The following is a 20,725-nucleotide window of genomic DNA, read 5'->3' on the forward strand; positions in this document are numbered from 1 at the left end:
ACATGAGAAGAAAGTGGTAAGTAAATAGGAAAGGACTTGGATTCATCAAGCACTAAGACAACTGTCGGTTGGATATTAGAGTTTAAGAGAGAAAGTGGTCATGGTAGTTTAGGTCTACATTGTAAGGTGTCTGCAGAGGTACTACTTGAATGGGTAGGATGTGAGAAATTATGGAAGCAGTTTTGGGTAGGAGAGAAGCACAATAACAATTCTATTTTAGGACAGATTTATGTTAGCAAAGGCATGTAGGACATATTGGAGTAGTGTGAGTCATCAGGTTGCAGAATGGAAGAAAACGATAGGTGGTGTTGACTCTGGTATGTTATTGGCACCCTGCTAGTAGCTGCTCATGACTGCCTCCCAAGGTATTGACACATCTTAACTCTGCTTGTGGGAATCTTGATACCCATCTGGAAAACAAGTCTTTAAGCAGCTGGGCTTAGTCCTCTGAGCCATACCTCTTAGCTGTATATAACTAATGGCTACCCATAGGCTGCTGTGACACTCACATGAAAAGACATTTGTCACTAATTCATGTCATGTAGTGAGGGCCTAATATATGTGTAATTCAACTTTCTGAGTAAGAAACACAGTTATTAAGACAGTGATGACTAGAAGAAGTAGAACTAGGGTAAATAACAGTAAGTCGTGTTTTCTAAGAGGAACTCTGGCGGCTCATGCGGGCTAGCATTGGGTTGCTAACCGCAAAGTTGGCACTTCAAACCCGACAGGTGCTCCAAAGATGAGGCTGCCCCAAGCTCCCGTAAAGATTTACAGTCTCAGAACCCCACGAAGCAGTTCTGCTCTCTCTCGTATGGTTGCCATGAGTTAGAATTGACTTGGCAGTGGGCTCGTGTTTTCTACAGGGCCTTTTCATACCTGGAACCTTCAAATGCTACATGGTTCCAGCTTACTAAGGCACAGATAATGAAGAAGTGTTAATAGATAAGATGAAGGTGGCTGAGTACTTTGCCAGTACATTCTGGAGATCAGCCACGAAGGATGGTGGTAAGAGAGAAAAGCAAACAAGAATGCCCGGTGACCTGCAGTACCTGTGGCATCACAGGGCATTGGTAGCTAGAACAGTGTGTGGCTGTCATAAAAAGCTGCTTAGTGGTCCTGGAATAGGGTGTGAGACTTAGTTTTCTGGTAGCTTAATACAAGCAGTGTGGCAGTGACAGCTTTATTACCATGTCAGGTATTCAAAGGGTTTTTCTGGTTGCTTTAGGTGAAGGAAGTACTCTAGATCAGGAGTACAAGTTCTGGTCATTGTAGGGCAGAACTGATTCTTGCTTAGAAAGTAATTAACTAAGATTTTCCCACATTCTTCTCACTTCACTTTCTCTTGCTCTGCATCACAGTGAAGGACCTTTTGGAAAAGCCACTAAAGAAACTGAAATTAAACCAACTTTGCGTTTTAATGTTTATTGGTTGATCTATTTCTAAACGTGTTTTGTAGGCCTGCCGTATCCCAAACAAGCACCTCTTTTCACTAAACGCCGGAGAACGAGGATGTTTCTGCCTTGCTTTCTCCCAGAATGGAAGAATCCTAGCAGCAGCCTGTGCCAGCAGGGACGGCTACCCGGTCATCTGTGAGTAGTGCCCTGCCTGTCTCAGTCTCACTCTGTGTCTACGGGAGCTGGGGCTCTGGCGTGTAGCGATCACCGGGATCTGAACTGGAAGCATCTGTAGTAGCCCTACACTCAATGCATGGCTCGAGGTAGATTACCAGTGCTTTTAGAATACTGTTACATGGTCCTTACAGTGTTGTTCAGAAACACAAAGCAGGATCAAAGGAAGGGTGGTAAACATGAAAAAAAAATCCTTTAAAAAACTTTCTACGTTAAATACAGAAATGTATGTGAAGGATTGATATGTCTCACATAGATTACTAGTCCAGTGTGGTTAGGGAATATCAGTGATAGTTTGTTTATGAAAACATGCACATCTCGTATGCCCCAGCGAAGTACTGTATTGACTCGGATCTTCCGACGGAGACTTCTCAGTATGGTAAGGAAGTCAGCAGAGAGACCAAAACCCCTCTTTTCAACTTTATTTTTTAAAAATAACAGGAAACAATGTTTAAAAAGTTTTGTTTCTGTAACTTTAGAGGGTTTTCGTTTGTTAGGTTTCTTTTAACTGTGTTAATATGCCCTTTTAGTTTTAGAAACATTAAATACTTGCCCCTACTTCCTGTTCAGTAGCTGCAGAAGGTGTAACCCAGCCAGATCCTCAGGGACCCCTGTCCTGACTGGTACAACCGTGGTGGACTCTGCTCAGCTTCACACACATTGTTATTCTTGGTCTGATTCACCTTCTGAATTTCCGAGAGAACTCATCGTTTACTTGATTGACATTTAGTCAATAAATATTCCTCCTAAAAAAGTAGTGGTAGCTTTAGATATATATAGACAGTTCTTTGTACAGTTTGATTACAACTATACTATTTTAAAATTTCACCTAAAGCTGTATGGGGGGTAAAAAAGATTCTTGGAACATATACCTCCAAATACTAATACTGCATTCTTTGGGGTATATAAGAATTATTTTGTGCTTTATATGTTGTTCACCTTTTTGTGCTAAACATGTTACTTTACATACAAGGAAAATGATCTTGCTCAAATTTTCAAATAAATTTGATGCACCGTTGTATCTTGTCTTCAGGCAGTCGGTGGAAGAATGGAATTAAAATAGTATGGGGTTTCCCCAGAAACTGTTTGAAGTCCCTCATATACTTAGGATTAAAATTTCAAATAATAATAAAGAATATAAGCTCATGAATCCATTAGATGACTGACCAATAAGGTTGCTAATGTTTAAAAAAACCGAATTGCACTAAAATTGCTTTGATGCTACTCTTTTTTTTTTCCCCACAATAGTTCTCAGTCTCTCAGAGCACTCTTTTAATGGTCTGGATTCTGTAATATATTGCAGTGGCTACACAGAACTCACAGATAGCGCTAAGGTTTGTGGGGTTATTAATGGAAGTTAACAGGTTACAATTCCGGTGAGAAATGCTCAGGATTTGGTTGTTCAGTCACAACATGTTACAAAGTTCTTTTAGGGCTGCTAATAAATGCCCAGAGGCCATGCTACTCCCCTGTAAGGTTCAACCTGAAGGCACTCAGCTCCACCTCCCTGGGTCAGCAAACCCAGCTCCCCTAATTAAGTGCCCAGAACTGTGAGCCAACAAACCTAGCTCTCCCACTTAAGTGCCCAGAGGCATCCCACTTCACCAGCCAGCCTCGTGCCCCCAAGCAGCTTTTCTTTCTCTGGACTGAGAAGTCCACTGCTCTGTCTCTTGGTTCTGCTGCTGCTGCTGTTCCTCTGCTGTGCCTCTTGGATCACAGCTGTCTCTGGAGTCAAGGATATTCACCTAACGTATGATTTTTTAAAAATCATTTTATTGGGGGCTCTTACAGCTCTTATAATAATCCATACATCAGTTATGTCAAGCACATTTGTACATATGGTGCCATAATTTTCAAAGCATTTTCTTTCTACTTGAACCCTTGGTATCAGCTCCTCTTTTTGCTGTCTCTCCCCAACCCTTGTGACCCTTTGATAAATTATAAATTATTGTTATTTTTCATATCATATACCATCTGCTGTCTCCCTTCACACACGTTTCTGTTGTTCATCCCCCTAGGGGTTGGGAGGGAATGTGGTTATACATGATCATTGTGCTCGGTGCCCAACTTTTTCCCTTTCTTCCCCACCTCCCCCCTACCCTCTTGATATCGCTACTCTCATTACTGTTCCTAAGGGATTTATCTGTCCTGGATTCCGTGTGTCGAGAGGTCTTACTTGTACCAGTGTACATGCTCAAGTCTAGCCAGATTTGTAATGGAGAACTGGGTTCATGATAGTGGGGAGGGGGGGGGGCGCATTAAAGAACTAGAAGAATGTTGTGTGTATCGTCAGTGCTATATTGCACCCTGGCTAGCTCATCCCTTTGTCCTTCCTTGTGACCCACATGGAAGAAGCACACCAGCCTGTGTGATCACAAGGTGTCGAGGGGATCAGATATCAGGCTTTGTTGCTTCTGAACTAGATTACCTTCAAGCCTTTAAGACCCCAGAGGGAACGTTGTAACATTATTCCAATGCATTTAGCATGTGAAGTTTTTATCTTGTAGATGATAATAGCACATGAATAGCCAGTTGCCCCAGCACTGTTTCCTCATCAAATTGTCTTCGGCCCTTGTTGAAGATCAGTTATCTATAAATGTCAAGGTTTATGTCTGAAGTCTCAACTGTATTGCAGTTACCTTTCCATCAACATTGCACTGTCACTGCCTGTGTAACTGTAGCTTTGGAATTGAGAAGTTTAAGTGCTCCAACTTTATTCTGTTTTCTTCCCCAAGGTTGCCATGATTATTCTGGCCCCCATGGATTTCCATAGGAATTTTAGGGTTGAATTTCTGAAAATTAGATGTCAGTTTCTGGAAAACACTAAAATACTGTAGAAATTTGGTAGAGATTGTGGTGAATCTGTAGATCAATTTGAGAAGTATTGTCATTTGGGCACTAAGGTTTATAATACAAAAATAAAGGGAACATATGGAATATTCCATTCATCCTCTAGATTCTCCTAGTGATGCTTATGGTTTCCACTGTATATTTCTGTGGCCTCTTCCATTAAGTTTATCTGGGGGATTTTATTTTTGTTGGTATTGCAGATTTATTTTAATTACATTTTCATATTTTTTGCTATGACATAGAAATACATTTTTACATATTTACGTGGTATATTGTAACTGATGAACTCATTTATTAGTTGTAACCAGTTATATTTTGTTGGCTCCTTGGGATTTTCTTTGTGCAAAATCATGTCATTAGCAAGTTGAAATATTTTTCTTTGTTTCCAATCCAGATACCTTTTGCTTACATTTCTTTCCCAGTTTCCCTGTGTAGAACTTCTGGAACTGGGTTTAATGGCGTGCATGTTCTTAGGTTTTAGGCTGGTTTTAGGGAGAGAACTCTGATGCTCCCATCATCGAGTATGGTGTTAGCTGTGGGCTTTTTGTAGAGGCCTTTATCAGCTTGAGTGCCCGTCGTGTTCTTATGTTGAGCATTCCTATCATGCAAGGGACTGGGTGGTGGCAATGCTCGCTGGACACCTGGGTGCTAAGGGAAGAGTCAGCACTTTGGACCCCGCCGCTCTGCAGGAGAAAGAGCTGACACATGGCTGTGGAGCGATGTAGAGCCTGGCAGCGTGGGGGTGGGTCTGCTGCACCCTGGGTGTCACTGAGTAGGCGCTACAGCAACAGTTTTTTCATGAAGATTTTTTTTTAATGAAATAAATTTCTGCATTTCTTGAAATGGTCATGTGGTCTTTGTCCTTTATTAATATGGTAATTATATCGACTACTCTTTTTTATGTGAACCAGTCTCCCATTCCGGAGATGTATCTCATTTGGGCATGCTGCTGGGTCTGTCTTATAGGAGGCTACATCAAAAGGTCACACATGCCCATCAGTGTCTGTGTAGCCAGTGGATGGTCACAGATGAGTGTTCTAATTGATATGTTTGAGTTAGTCTTATAGGATGCCTTAAACAAACAAAACCAAGGTCCAGTTAAAAATGGTTGTTTCCACAGGGACCAGCTGGGCTACTGTAATTCAAGGCAGAGAAGTCAGCTCAGAAGGTTAAGGTTCTCGAGACTGGTTTTGGGGACTTTGAAGAGGTCCTGATCGATTGTCCTACAGGGCAGAGGACAGTCACTGAAGCTTAATTAGTACTGGTGAGGAAAAGGCCAAGAAAATTGCACCAAGGAATTTTTTTCTCCCTTCACAACAATGCACCTGCTCACTCATCCAGATTAGTAAGGACTGGCCTACAAGAATTGATGATTTTCGATGACAAGGAGGGTGTAGGAGGCTTGGTAGGGTTTGATCAAGGGCATTGTAACTGAGAGCAATTACTGAAACCCAAATGAAGGGTGGGACAAGAGGAAAGTTAAAGGAAATAGGGGAAAGAACTAGGAGGCAAAGGACATTTATAGAGGTCTAAATGCAGGCATGTACATAGGTAAATATATTTATATATGATGATGGGGAAATAGATCTATGTGCGTATATTTATAGGTTTAGTATTAAGGTAGCAGATGGACATTGGGCCTCCACTCAAGTACTCCCTCAAGGCAAGAACACTTTCTTCTATTAAACTGGTATTCCATGATGCTCACCTTCCCGACATGATCACTGAAGACAAAATGGGTGCATAAGCAAATGTGGTGAAGAAAGCTGATGGTGCCTGGCTATCAAAAGAGATAGCATCTGGGGGTCTTAAAGGCTTGAGGATAAACAAGCGGCCATCTAGCTGAGAAACAGCAAAGCCCACATGGAAGAAGCACACCAGCCTGTGTGATCACAAGGTGTTGAAGGGATGAGAACAAAAATCAAAGAACAAAACATCATATCATTGTGAATGCGGGGGAGTGCGGAGTGGCCCATCCGTAGGCAACTTAACATCCCCTTACAGAAGGGTCGCGGGGAGGAGATGAGCCAGTCAGGGTGTGATGTAGCCATGATGAAACATACAACTTTCCTCTAGTTCTTTAATGCTTCTCTCCCCACCCCACTATCATGATCCCAATTCTACCTTACAAATCCGACTAGACCAGAGGATATATACTGTTACGGATAAGAACTGGAAACACAGGGAATCCAGGACAGATAAACCCCTCAGGACCAATAATGATAGTAGTGATACTAGGAGGGGAAGGGGAAGGTGGGATAGAAAAGGGGAACCGATCACAAGGATCTATATATAACCCCCTCCCTGAGGGACGGACAACAGAAAAGTGGGTGAAGGGAGACCTCAGTGTAAGACATGACAAAATAATGATATTATAAATTATCAAGGGTTTGTGAGGGAGGGAGGGTCCGGGGGAGAGGGCAAAAAATGAGCTGATACCAAGGGCTCAAGTAGAAAGCAAATGTTTTGAGAATGATGAGGGCAACAAATGTGCTTGACACAATGGATGGATGTATGGATTGTGATGAGTTGTATGAGCCCCCAATAAAATAATTTTAAAAAGAAAAAAAATTGACGATTTTGTTGAGAAACCTTTCCCTGTCCATCCCACAGTCCTGATCTTGCGCCGTTAGACTTCTTTTTGTTCCCCAAACTTAAAGAAATTGCAAAGGAACACAACTTGAGTGCTTTGAGGATGCCAAAATGCCATTTTGACATGGTGTACATTGAAAAGTACAGAATCATTTGGGCAAAGATTAGAGAAACAGGGCTTTCAGAAGCATACAACCTAGATCCTATAGATGTTGAAAAATAATAGCTTCATGTTTTTATATTTTTAATAAAAGTTTTAAAGATTTTGTAATGCTATTTGACTTACACTCAAATTATATATGTTACATTTTGTATGTTTTTGGATGGTTCACAAGGAACTTGAAGATTCTTGAATTTCCATTTATTAGAGATAGCAATTTATAATTTTATTTCTTGTTTTATTATAAAAAAAATTTATTAATTTATTTTTATGGATATCAGAGTAATCCTAGCCTGATAGAATGAATGAATGGAGAAGTGTTCCCATCTACCTTTGGGGGGAAGTATTTGTAAAGGGTTGTTATAAAGTCTTTAGCCGTTCAATAAAATTCACTAGTTCAGACATCTGGCCTGGGCTCTTTGAGGGATTTTTTAAAAAAATTAGTTTCTTTACCTGCCATAGGTCTGTTTAGATTTTCTATTTCTTTTAAGTCACACTTAGTATTTAGTGTCTTTCTAGGAACTTGTCCATTTCATATGAGCTGTCTTAATTTGTTGGCGTGTGATTATTCATACAACCAAAATGTAAAACCCCATGAATTGCCAACGAGTCGGTTCCCACTCAGCACAGCCCTGCAGGACGGGGGCATCTGCTGTAGAGGGTTGTCAAGCCTCTGCGTACACCTGCAGAAGCCGACTGACTGCTTCATCGCCCTCACGCAGACCTGCTGGGGCTTGGGACGGCTGGCCTTTCACAAGCAGCGCGCACTGAGCCACTCACCACCGCTGCTCCTTATTGTTCATCATTATCCCTTACAGTCTTTTTTTATTTGGGTAATGTTCTTAGTGGTATATACTCTTTTTACTCCTGGTGTTCTTAAATATGATTTTTTTCTTTTCCTCTTTGGATGAATCTAGCTATAGATTTATGAATTTTGTTGATGTCTTTTTAACAAACACTGAATTTTCTCTATATATCTCTCAATTTAAGCATAATATTTCGTCTGCTGGGCATGGGTTTATTTTGTTGCTTACTTTTTGTTTTTAATACCTTCAAATTGAAAGGTTGGAAAGGATTTTAGTTAGTTCTTTTTTTAATGGAGTTATATACAAAAGATTTTTGGGAGTCTTTAATTGCCGTGACTTGGAAACAACTCATTAGCGTGTGTGTGTGTGTGTGTGTGTGTGTGTGTGTGTGTGTGTGTGTGTGTGTGTCTATAGTCACTGCCATCTGATTGTAGTTAGAACTCAGAGGTTTCTCTAGGACAGAGTAGAACTGCCTCTGGGAGTTTCCGAGAATGTAACTGATGCAGGGAGTGGAAAGGCCCTTCTTTCTCTTTTCGGATCACCACCAGTTGGCATCGATTTATGGCAGAGGGAGTGGTTAAGAGTTTTCTATTTTAGAGAAAAAATACTTTAGCCACTAGGTGGGAGTAGAGACTTAGGAACTTTTAAATTCTAGTTGAAGTGAGTATCTTAGAAAGTTGCGTTGTGCTGTTCCTGGAAAAAAGGAATTAAAGGTCATGAATGCTCTTTTTCCAGGAACTTTTTGAAACCCCCTTCTGTAACACTGAGTGAAATCACCCCTAGTGCTGTCTGCCAAATTGTATCTCTGTCCATCCACTTCCTAGCCCTACAGTTTTACTATTAGATTTTTCTTGATAATACTATAGTATAGATTTCTCATTACTGCACAAAAATCAAGAGTGAAATTGCACTAATTTTCAAGCAATACAGAAAAATATGTGAAAATGAACCTGTGCTGGGCCAAAACCTGTCAAGGCAGGCAAAACTCAGATACTTTGTACTCCAGTGTGAGAGAGAAGAGCGAGCGGTAAGGCCACAGCTGCTCAAAGGCAGACAACCCAGCCAACAAGGCAGAGCTGCGCGCGCCACCTTTGCAGGTCTCACTGCCAGATAGTAGAATGTTTCAAGTTAAAAGCAATTTAAGTGCAATTTACTCTTTGATTAATAGCTTGCACATCAAAGATTTTTGGGAGAGTTGCTTTGAAGAGATGAGAATGCTTTTAAGGAGAGCATTTTGTAAGATTTTACATGTGTGCAGATTCATGTATCTCAAGTGTGCAAAAAACAATTCTGCAGTAATTTTTGACAGCTGATTTGCTCTGAAATATCATTGGTGGTAATTTTCCTGAAGACTGGTTACCCGTGTCCAGCTTACTGTCCATTCAGAGTTTGCATGTTGATGGGTTTTATCCTTTGCCTGGAAACCTCGTAATTTCCCAATGTCTTCCTTAGTGTACGAAATCCCTACGGGACGATTCATGAGAGAGCTGTGTGGCCATCTCAATATCATTTATGATCTTTGCTGGTCAAAGGATGACCGCTATATCCTGACTGCATCGTCGGACGGCACAGCCAGGTGAGTACGCCGACGGAGGACTCGCTGGGTGTGCTGCCTGGGTGAAAAGCTGCCTGTGCTGTGACTGTTCTTAGCTGCAGATGTGTCTTACCTGCATGTCGTGGTCTAAGTATGCATCGCCCAGACTGGCTCCATAGCAGCTGTGAAAGTTCTTCTTGAAGATACTTAAGTGTGTGTCGTAGACATAGGAAACAAGGGTAAGTCAAAAAGCATTGCTGCACAACATAAAAGTTCATTACACAGAAATATCCAAAATATCCAAAAGCGATTGTTTCTCGGCGTACCCTCCATCTAGGTCTCTTTACGCTGAGGATGCTTTTTCCCTCTCTAAACTTTTTCCCCAAATAACGCCATCCTTTTTGATGTACATCAGGTAAAAACAGCAGTTTGGGCTTTCTTGAGGGACTTCAAATTGTGCTCCTTTTTAACGTTCTTTGAGTTTGGGGAAGAACTAAATCCATAGGGACAAGATCAGGGTCCTAGAGTGGATGGGCTAAAGCTTCCCAATGAAATTCCCAATTCCCTTAGGACAGCCCTTTTAGTATCCTGAAAGAATGACCACGTGCATTTTCATGATGGGAAAAATTTCCTCGGCACAGTTTTTCTGGACGTATGTGTAGAATTTTTAGTTTTCTTACAAGTTCGTTTGAATTTAGCCCCCTTGATTGCCCTTTGTCCTTCAGGAAAATCTATCGAGATGACCCTTTTGACCCTTTGGAAATTACAAAAAAAACCCAACCCAGTCTCCATAACCGTCTGGAGACGGTTTGCCCTTTCTGCCTTCAATTCAGTTGGCCACTGTTATGATTGGACCTTATTTTGAAGTCAGCATAATGAGACTACGGCAAGTGTATATTACTGAGAGAACTTGTTTGTGGTCATGGACCGAGGCAGACATGTTTAAACAATTTGTGGCTGAGGGAGGATTGGCCCTGTGCATGTACACTAGAGCTTTCTTAGCAATCCTGTTCTGACCTACCCTGTATGACATTTCTAGCCCTCAGTGTCTTTAAATTCTCATTAATTAAATATACTGCTCTGGTTATACTTTGTGTTGAGGGCAGTTATTGAAAAACTGTGATTTTTCTAGAATGTAAACTTGTAGGCAACATGAATTCTGCTTTCCCTGCTGGCTGGATGCAAAAGCTAGAGCACAGTGCTGTTCAGAACCTAGCGGTGAGGTAGATAAATGAATATGAACCTTATGTTTAAGGAGCTTTAGGTTGTTGAGTACTTGAATTTTTAAAACGTCTTAAAATAATATACGGTATCCCTTTTAATTCAATACACAGCATAATGAAACACTTGAACAATTACTTTTAAAAGAAGTTCCAGGAAGACTTCTTTAGTTGCTTGTTCTCCCTTGTCTGGGTTCTTAAAATACTGTAGACCGTTTGCTCAAATATATTTGCCTCTTAATTCTAGAACTATTTTTTAAAAACCACAAACTCAATTGCCATTGAGTTGATTCTGACTCATAGCAACCCTATAGGGCAGGGTAGAGCAGTCCCTATGCCTTTCCAAGACTTGAGCCCGTTGTGGGAGTAGTAGAAAGCCTCATTGTCCTCCCTCAGAGCTGCTGGTGGTTTCGAAATGCTGACCTTGCAGTTACCAGCCCAGAGCATAATCCACTACACCACCAGGGCCCCTTAAGTAGGTATGCACCCTCTTCTCTCTCTGAGCAGGAAACTGACATTTAGAACAGCTAGAGATTGTCTTCACCTAGTTCCGGTTTCCTGCTCTTTGGCCACATGAACACTGCCAATCTCTAGGCACTGGGTTCAGTATAAAATGCCAAGTTGATCAAGATGTTATCATTGCTATTTGGTTTATATTTAAATGAAAAAGATGGGGTACAGTGGCAGTTTGGCCTCCCTGTCTATCAGATGGGAACCTACTGTTGATCAAGGTCCTATCTGCCGGCTTTGTTCTCTCAGCACAGCCATTCTGCTGGGTTCCAGGCAATGCTAGAGAAATGTACCAGGGGGGCTTTACAGAGCTTGTGGGAAGACAGAATTAACAACTAATGGAATTGCTCCTCCCACTTGTTGAAGGCCCTTCGCAGGTGCCCTAATTATGGATTTATAAGCCTAAATCACCTGTGCGCCCCTTTCTGCTCACCTTTCCTTTTACTAACCTTGAGTTAGTTTCCTTTTCTTAATCCTTTGGCAGTAGATCCACACCTTGCCACTCATCAAATCCTCTCTACTGACATCCAATTTGCTTACTCTCATTAACTTGCTGCCGTTGTGTAAACCAGCCTGACATGGGCTTCCTGAGTTTTCCTCTGGCCTTCCTCCTAATATATGCTCCTGCATCCATCTATTATCTTTGCTTCTTTTTGTAAAGAGGCATGGGGATGGAGTCCTCAAAGGCTAATCTTTCACCTGTAATCTTAACCTCATTCCTTCAGTCTACAATCCTGTGGCATCTATTCTTTACCTCTACAATATAATCATTCCTGTTAGCTTTTCCCCTTTGACTTGGAAACATGCTCAAATCTTAAAAAGTATGTCTTCAAAAAAATATGTTTTCTACTTCTCCTGCCTGTCACATGACCACTCACCCCCCCCCACCTTTATTTGCTATCAGCATCACTTTGTACACACTTTATCTACTGCGACCCACTGAGCCTGGCTTTCACTTCCACCATGCTGCACAAGTTCTTTCTGCAAGAGGGCAGCAATTTCTTAATCATTATCAAATCCATTATCTAGTTTTAGCCCTTACTGTGTTCACCTTCATGACAGCGATTGATTTTTCCTTGTCTTAGCAGTTTTCCAATTTATAATTTTCTGTATTATAATTTTCCTTGTTTTCCTCTTACAACAAGGGCCGACCCTGTGTATTTTCTTTTTCTACTTCCCACTCCTCTGCCTGTTCTCTAGATGCTGGTCTGCAGGATCCTTTAGTTGATAGTGTTCTGGGTTTGTGTGATTCTCTTAGTCTGTTCTGTTTCTTCTCAGACTTTGGATCTCACTTAATTACTTCCAGATTCCACGTCTTTTCTGAGTGTACTTTTCTCTTGTGTATTTCCACATACATGCACCTCCAATCCAAAAGCCATCTTACCTATCCTCCCAAACGTGGTTTTTATAGTACCTGTACTCCTTGTACGTGAGCATGTATGTCTGTAGCATCACACACTGCATAATGTCCATTCAGGAACCATCTGCCCAGATTCACCTGCATAGTCCTGAAAGGTTATACTAGAGTTCAAGAAACCCAACTGGAGAAGGATTGACTTAGTGATTGCAACACACCCTTGCACACAGCACATGCATCTCATGTCTCTTGTATCCAAAGGGATTGTGCTACTGGGTGTATAATGATACAGTACACATATAGCCACAGTACATGTCTCTGGATTGTCCTAATAAACACCTCTGCTACTGGGTAATGTATGAGCTGGGCTGTACTTTCTATCTGAAGTGTATGCTCTGGCTCGTGGGCAGCAGCAACTAGTCTCTGGTATAGTCCTTCTCAAGCGTTGTAGCATTATCTCTGTTTAATTTTCTTTGAAAAATATTACTGTGAAGGACGCTGTGGCTCCCAATGCAGTAAAACCGGTGCTAGTGATAGCAGCAGCAAGGCAGCAAAGGAAAATACACCAATTACAAAGGGAAACAAATGGCTGCTATCATGAAGGTGACAGTGCACACTACTGCTCGGCACGGAGGCATGCCTTCTTGACAGTTCCTACAGTCCTTTGGAAGAAAGGGAACGTTCTCTGAGCTGTTCAAGGATCAGCTCTGCTGAAAGCTACAGAGCTAATGAAAATGTGAGAAGAACTTAGATATGTAGAAACTGCTAATGACGTGGATCAAGGGCCAAACACAAAAGCAAATCCCTCTTGGCATGTGAGGGTCACTGCTAAGACAGGACGATTGTTGGAGACGCTTCAAGAAATAGCAGGACCAGACTATCATGCAGTGTTCACACAAGGTCCAAATACCAGTGTCTGCCTTCACAGACTGTTTCGTGGATAGTAGGCTACCATGATGATATGTGTGTAATGTCATTGTACTAAACATTCTCAAGTGGGGAATAGAGAGGTAGCCATCTCCTCACAGTTACCCAGCATTCCTCCTCATATAGCTCTCTATCTCTAGAACCTCCAAATTCTCCCTCCTAAAAAGCTCGCCATTCTCTCTGTCCTCACTGCTGTTGCCTTCGCCTAACCAGCGGTTCTCAACCTGTGGGTCGTGACCCCTTTGGGGGTGGAACAACCCTTTCACAGGGGTTGCCTGATTCATAAGAGTAGCAAAATGACAGTGAGGAAGTAGCAACGAAAATACTTTTATGGTTGGGGGTCACCACAACATGAGGAACTGTATTAAAGGGTCGCAGCGTTAGGTAGGTTGAGAACCACTGAAAACGCTTATCTCTTGTGAAAAGTGTTGCTACTACTCTGTTTCCCCGAAAATAAGACTGTGTCTTATATTAATTTTTGTTCCAAAAGATGTGCTAGGTCTTATTTTCAGGGTATGTCTTATTTTTCCATGAAGAAGAATATGGTACACATTTATTGTTGAACAACAAAAAAGGAAATTTATTACCTGTATACCATTACTACCATTATTTCCATGTACAACAATCTATGGTACATTTACTCATTTATTCAATGACAGCCATCATCTTCTGGAACCTCATCATAACAATCCAAACCCTAAATTTCCTGGTGAATTTCTTGTGACTCCATTTCTTTCAGAATCAGTGGACCAAAGCTCTCATGTTTAGCAATAGCACAGTCCTTAAATGAGTACTTCTTGTCAAGGTAGCCTGCTCGTAGTGCATTTGCAATGCAACTGTCAGTGACTTTCTCCCATGCATTCTTCACCCAAGTCACAACCTCTTACAGTTTAGGTTTCACAAAGTTTCCACGCTGATTTCTCTCCATTCTATTTTCAGTGTAGTCATTAATTTCCATGCACAAATTGTCCTTGAATGGCTTGTTTATTGCAATATCAAGAGTCTGGAGATAGGCCATCATTCCTGCGGGAATCATTAGTTGATCTATTTTTCTTTCGTGAAGAAATGTCTTCAGCGTGGTGAGTGCTGGCTGCGTCCCAGACTAGCAGACTTCTTTGGCTCCCTCGCATAACAAGCGGCAGCATTAAATCGACCCACTTCCTTATAACTGCTTATGTGGTCCAGGCTTTTTCAGTTTCAAGAATAAAAATGCCCAAAACACATTCAATCTTTTCCTTCTTGCCCTTAGAAATGATTAAAGGTGGGATTTTAGTGTCCTCCAGACGAATTGCCAAAATACAGGAAACGTGCACTTTCTTAAGCAGTGGAGGGAATGTACACTGAGGAGACACCCTGCTGTTCAATTGTTGTTTGAGAAGATTGGCCCATAAACACTGCAGTTTCATCCATAGCAATCATGTTGGAAAGATTGTATTTAGAGAAGTCAGCATCATCAATAAAGGACTTGAATGCAAGTGCTCGCTTAATAACTTGAGCATCTTCCAGCCGAAACAATGTTGTGGGTCTTTTACAGTTCACTTCACTGAAGGAAATTATCCAGCCTGTGTTGTGATGCTTTGAAGTCTTCAGGGACTATGTCAAACTGTGGTGCCATTGCAAGGGCAAATTCTTGAATCTGAGCCCTGTTCACAACCAAAGCCTTTGCTCTCCTGCCCACAACCCATTCACAGATCAGGTTTTCCAGCTCGGAAAATAATGGTTGCTGACCTGATCCACACTTGTGCTTTTTAGCATTTCCCTTGTCCACTTGCTCAGTGAGGTTACCATACTCTGCTCACCATTTTCGGACCAATCAGATAGTCAACATCTTCTCTTTGCAGAAAGCAATAAGATTTGGCCCCAAGAGTATTCCACGATTCCTCTCTTGTACTCCATGGAGTAGCTTTTTGTTTTAGCCCTCATGTCTAGGGGTTTAAAAAAAAAATGACACTGGGGTATCAGGGTGGGGGGAGGGGGGGTCACTTAAAATGACACAGGAGGATCAGAGGGGGGGGGAATCAAAATGACACAGGAGATTGGGGGGCGAATTACCATTTTGTAACCCCCCCTTCTGATCCTCCTGTGTCATTTTAAGTGATCCCCCTGCCCCCACCCCTGTGGACACCTTTACCAGCCATCCTCTCCCCCCACCCCTTTATCAGACATTTACGCCCTACCTCAGTCACCTTGTGTGTCCACACAGTGTGTCCGACTCCTGCCCCTCGCGACTCACTGTCTATTGTGAGTCAGCCAGACTCGTCAGAGCAGAACGAGCAGCAGGCGGCAGCTTGTCCTGGAGGCACGGGCTCTCTGATTAAAAGAGACCTCACACTTCCTGTCTGCTGTGCTGCAGCCAACGGTGAGCTGCGCGGCCGCTATGGTCCTGAGTCCAGAGTTACGGTAGCTTGGGGGGTGGGTCTTATTATCGGGGAAGCCTTATTTTCGGGGATGTCTTACTTTCGGGGAAACATGGTAGATTTCCCTGTACTTAATCTTTACCCTTTCCTCTTTGCTATGCTGAATGATGTTCCAAATGCATCGTAAAGAAGGCTTTGGTTTAAGCCATGTTTTGATTACTTATTTGCAAGTGTTCCAGTTGCTCAGCATGCCTGACAGGCCTGGCTCTCGGGGACCTTATGCCCTTCAACCTTGCCCCTCCCCGCACCCTTCCTTTCCCCACCCGATCTTTGGAAATACTCTTAGCAGCCTTCTTACCTGCTTTCTGTTCTGCTCTTTCCACCTAGCTCCTTCATTCAACAGCTGTGAAGTGGTGTCTGTTCTATGTCCCTACTTGTCTTTTTAAACCCAGCTCATAATTTACTATTTCTTGAAGTCATGTGACTTCGAATAGTAAATAGAAATTTACTATTTCTTGAAGCCCCATAAAGCCTACTCGTTTTAGCATCCTATTAAAGGGAAAGGCCCTGAAGGAGATGGATTGCCACTGTGATTGCCACAGTAGGCTCAAGTGTGGGAACAATGATGAGGATGACACGGGACCGGGCAGTGTTTCCTTCTGTTGTGCATAGGGAGCATCAATTATGGATAGGACCCAACTTGATGACACCTGTCAACAAAAACATAATATAATGAGCATGCATACTTTCTCCTATGGAGTGATGCAATTTATATTGTACATCATAAAGATACCAGCATTAAAGCGGTAGCTGAGTGAGCAGCAGAGCATTGTTGGTAGAGCTCATGCAAGGAATGAGATATTTGCAGGAGGAGTAAGTACTCCTAATGAACAAACTAAGGCACGAGAATCTGCCCGGAGGTGGTAGGAAGATGAATGTTTTCTTCTCCATCTGTCTACCCGAGGATCGCTGTCTCCTGTTATCACTGTCACCTGAGCAGCGACTGCCTACTTGGTGGCTGTCTCTACCATCTGGGTTAGTGACTGTTACAATAACCTGTGTTTTCCTCGAGGCAGCAACTTCTAATACCACTAGAAAAGGTTTTCCGTATGTATTGGCTCCCAAGGAGTCTCTGTGTCTTTCCACCTCCTCTTCATTCAGTTTTATGCTTGTTTTGGTTTTTGGTGTGGTGTTTTGTTTATTTCTTTCCCAATTCATGTGTGTGTGTGTGTGTGTGTGTGTGTGTGTGTGTGTGTGTGTGTCTCCTGTTAGTCTTCTCCGGCCATGATCAATCTGATTTGTTCCCTAAACTCATTAATGCATTTCTTAGGATGTTGGAGTCTGACATTGGTTGGGTGCCTGAAGCTAGCTAGCATTGGTACCAGTTTAGTTTTTATACCAAAAATTTCATTTGATTTGAAAATCTAAGTCTGTTTAATTACATTAAAATGTTTTGAAGAGACAGTTGTTTAATTTCTGCCTTTCATGTATTAGACTAAATAACACAGCTATGTTTTATTAGCAAGCAACTGAGGTTTTCACCTTTTTCATCTTATTAAATATTTCCTCCAAGTTAGTGATTTTCCCCCTCTCTACTAAGTACCATATTTCACGTAGCATATGTTCACTGGAAGGGTTGCATGCGAGCATGTTTCTGCAAGAGCACACGTGCTTCATTTTTACTTGAAAACATGGTCTTTCACTTCCCTCATTATTAGTTTGGATTCTTAGTAATTAAATGCCATATCCTGTATTTTAAGCAGCTGCTAAGAAAACTCATAAATGTTATTCTTGATTAGCAACTGTGGTTCCTTCTTTTATTCATGATTTTGAAAAGGAGTTAAATTGCTTTAGTTCTTAGGCAGTAATTAGAAGGATGAATTATAAAGGGCTTCCTCATGTTAAAAATTAATATGTTCTTCTGATTTTAATAGCTTAACCAAACATATAGAAAATAGTGTACTCTCACATAGCACCTCTCTATTGTTACATTTTCCTTATTTTTTCACATTGATTGGAAATTCTAAATATCTAAGCATGCCATTTCATTCTGTTGTGCCAAGAATGTAGAAAGTAAAATCATCTTAATTTTTTTTTAAGTCAGCCATTATGTAGAGGAAGAGATGATGAGAGTGTTAATTATCATGCAAGTGCTTGATGAAGGATAGTTCTCTGCCATAATTACTGTAATCCAGATTTCATATAGTCATTTCAATGGCTATTAATCTTTGCCATTTTATATTTATTATCTCAGCTTTGACGTTGAAAATATTAACTTCAGTGGATTATCCTATGCTGCAAACCCCATAAATACTTACTTTGAAAAAGGGGGTTACACAAATGAGAAGTCATTAAAATTTCTCCATAGACTGTATATTTCATGTATATTGTGCTCAGTGTAATCTTCAGCTATTTGATATATGTTATGTCAATGTCAAAAGTTGCTTTGAAAACACATCCAAATACAAATACAGTGTCCATTTTCTAAGTACAACTTAAATTAGTTAAGCAAACCAACCATTAACCTTCATAATAGCTAAGAATGTGAGGAATTCCACTGAGAAATGCGAGTTCATCTTTTTTATTGTGATAAAGCTGTCTGCTATTGGTTATTTGCTCTTGCATATTTGAGCTCCATGTGGATACATTGGTCCTTAGGGAAAATTTCCAAGGAACTTTGGCCTTTCAGAACCAATGTATAACTTTTTGTCTTCCCTAGGATATGGAAAAATGAAATAAACAATACCAGTACTTTCCGAGTTTTGCCTCATCCTTCCTTTGTTTACACGGCTAAATTCCATCCAGCTGTGAAGGAGCTGGTGGTGACAGGATGCTATGATTCTGTGATACGGATATGGAAAGTGGATACAAGAGAGAATCCTGCCATATTGATCCGACAGTTTGACACTCACAAGAGTTTTATCAACTCTCTCTGTTTTGATACTGAAGGTATGTTAGAGAGTATGTGCCAAGTGACAGCTACTTGTTTGAAGATAGTTTTAATTTATTTTTCACTTGACTAGGATAATCATTATTGAAGCTTGAGAGATTTTAAGTTTTGATGGTTTGGGGGCACATTTAGATTCATGCTTATTTTGCAGATCACATGGCAGACCTAATTTCAGAAGTTCTCTTTATAGTTTTAAAGATAGTTAAATCCTAAACATTTAGATCCAGTTAATCTTGACTATAAGGACTAGTCATGCAACAGATGTGATATATCTATTGCATGGGATTAGTGTTTGTCAGACTTCGGTCATATTTTAATAAAGCTCTTTAAAGAGCCCTGATGGCATGTGGGTTGTGAGTTGGGCTGCTAATTGCAAGGTTAACAGTTCGAGCCCACTAGGGGCTCTGTGGGAGAAAGACGAGGCTTTCTGCTCCGGTAGAAAAGCATAGCATTGGAACCCCGCTGTGGTAGTTCTCCTCTGTCCTAAAGGTCGCTGCGAGTCGAAATTGACTCAGTGACTGTCAGGGAGTTTTTAAATTAAAAGTAAAAATGAGATAGGGAAAATACTAGTGCAATATGGAAAATATGTCTTGTAATTGTAGCAATAGGGTAAAAAAAACAAATGTGTGGAAGAGAAACATACACTTATTTAAAGATTTTCCTTACCATTCTATAATGAGTGTCATTATTTTAAAGATATAAAAGTAGATTATTGTATTAGCTTAAAGAGTAACTTCATTATGTCTATTAAATGGTCACTTTCTGCTTTGTATCAGATACTATTTGCTGGGTAGACTGTAGTTGGAGTTAGTGTGAGAACCAGATTAAAATGATTATGTCTGTTAAGCTCACTTTAACTGTAGGAATGTTAATAATGTGGAACACATTCAAAAAAGGTCCACCAAATAGGACCCCAAAAACCAAACTCAGGACCATCGAGTCGATGCTGACTCATTGCGACCCGAGGAGACAGGGTGCCCCTGTGAGTTTCTGAGACTCACTGCTAATGGGAGTAGAAACTGCCATCTTTCTCACTCGGAACAGCTAGTGGTTTCAAACTGCTGACCTTGTGGATCACAGCCCAACCCCTAACCAGTATACCACCAGGGCTGCAGCCCAAGGATAAGAGGTATCTGAAAATATTGTCATGATAAAAATAACTCATTTTCGAATTATTGAAGAGCAATGGAGAATTTATTCAAGTATTTGACCCCATAGCTAAATATGAAAGAAAAAAAAAAGGGGGGAATTGTTCCGTGCTCCTCCAGTGGGTAGATAGTGGGACCAAAACTACAGAAGACAGATTTTCTTTGCTCAAAATTAGAAAGAACATTCTAGTACATAAGCTGGTTTACCAGTTGAACAAGCTGCTGTGTGAAATATTAAACTCACAGTTGCTGAACAACCGTCTGTTATTAATTGTGTATACGGTATTCCTGAGTGTGTGTGAAGATGCATCGCAGGGCCTCTGCGGTCCCATGGAGCTGTAAGATAGTTTCACTCTAAGAATGAATGTTAGGCCGGAACACCTGTTATTGTTATTTTTTTATCCTGTGGTGATTCACCGAGTTCCCCCTGGATCTCAGGCATGACGGTACCCGGGGGCGGTCGGCTTCCATAAAGAAACTCCACAGGGCAGCTCTGCTCCTGCCTGTGGGTCCTGTGAGTTGGAATTGACAGGACAGCAATAGGCTTATGTATCAGAGTGTGGGTCTTGCTCCAGAATGTAAAATAGATTATATTGGTTAATAAAGACGAGGAAGACAGGTAAAATACTGGAGTAATTGATTCATTGGTTTGACCTTGGAATTGGAATCATATTTGCACACCT

General features: G+C 41.2%; 1 protein-coding gene across 4 annotated transcripts in view; it reads left to right on the top strand.

Moving 5' to 3' along the window:
- Positions 1 to 20,725, top strand: part of AHI1 (Abelson helper integration site 1) — a 198,859-nt gene that overhangs the window by 31,485 nt on the left and 146,649 nt on the right. For all 4 annotated transcript variants that reach the window (XM_045294511.1, XM_045294513.1, XM_045294514.1 and 1 more), the window contains 3 exons: positions 1,460 to 1,592; positions 9,492 to 9,615; positions 18,664 to 18,893. In XM_045294511.1, coding sequence (XP_045150446.1) covers positions 1,460 to 1,592; positions 9,492 to 9,615; positions 18,664 to 18,893 — 487 coding nt within the window. The remainder of the gene's footprint in view (positions 1 to 1,459; positions 1,593 to 9,491; positions 9,616 to 18,663; positions 18,894 to 20,725) is intronic.

Source organism: Echinops telfairi, unplaced genomic scaffold (genome assembly GCF_000313985.2).
Source record: "Echinops telfairi isolate 266 unplaced genomic scaffold, ASM31398v2 ScPeMD7_3533;HRSCAF=4204_0, whole genome shotgun sequence".
Taxonomy (NCBI): domain Eukaryota; kingdom Metazoa; phylum Chordata; class Mammalia; order Afrosoricida; family Tenrecidae; genus Echinops; species Echinops telfairi.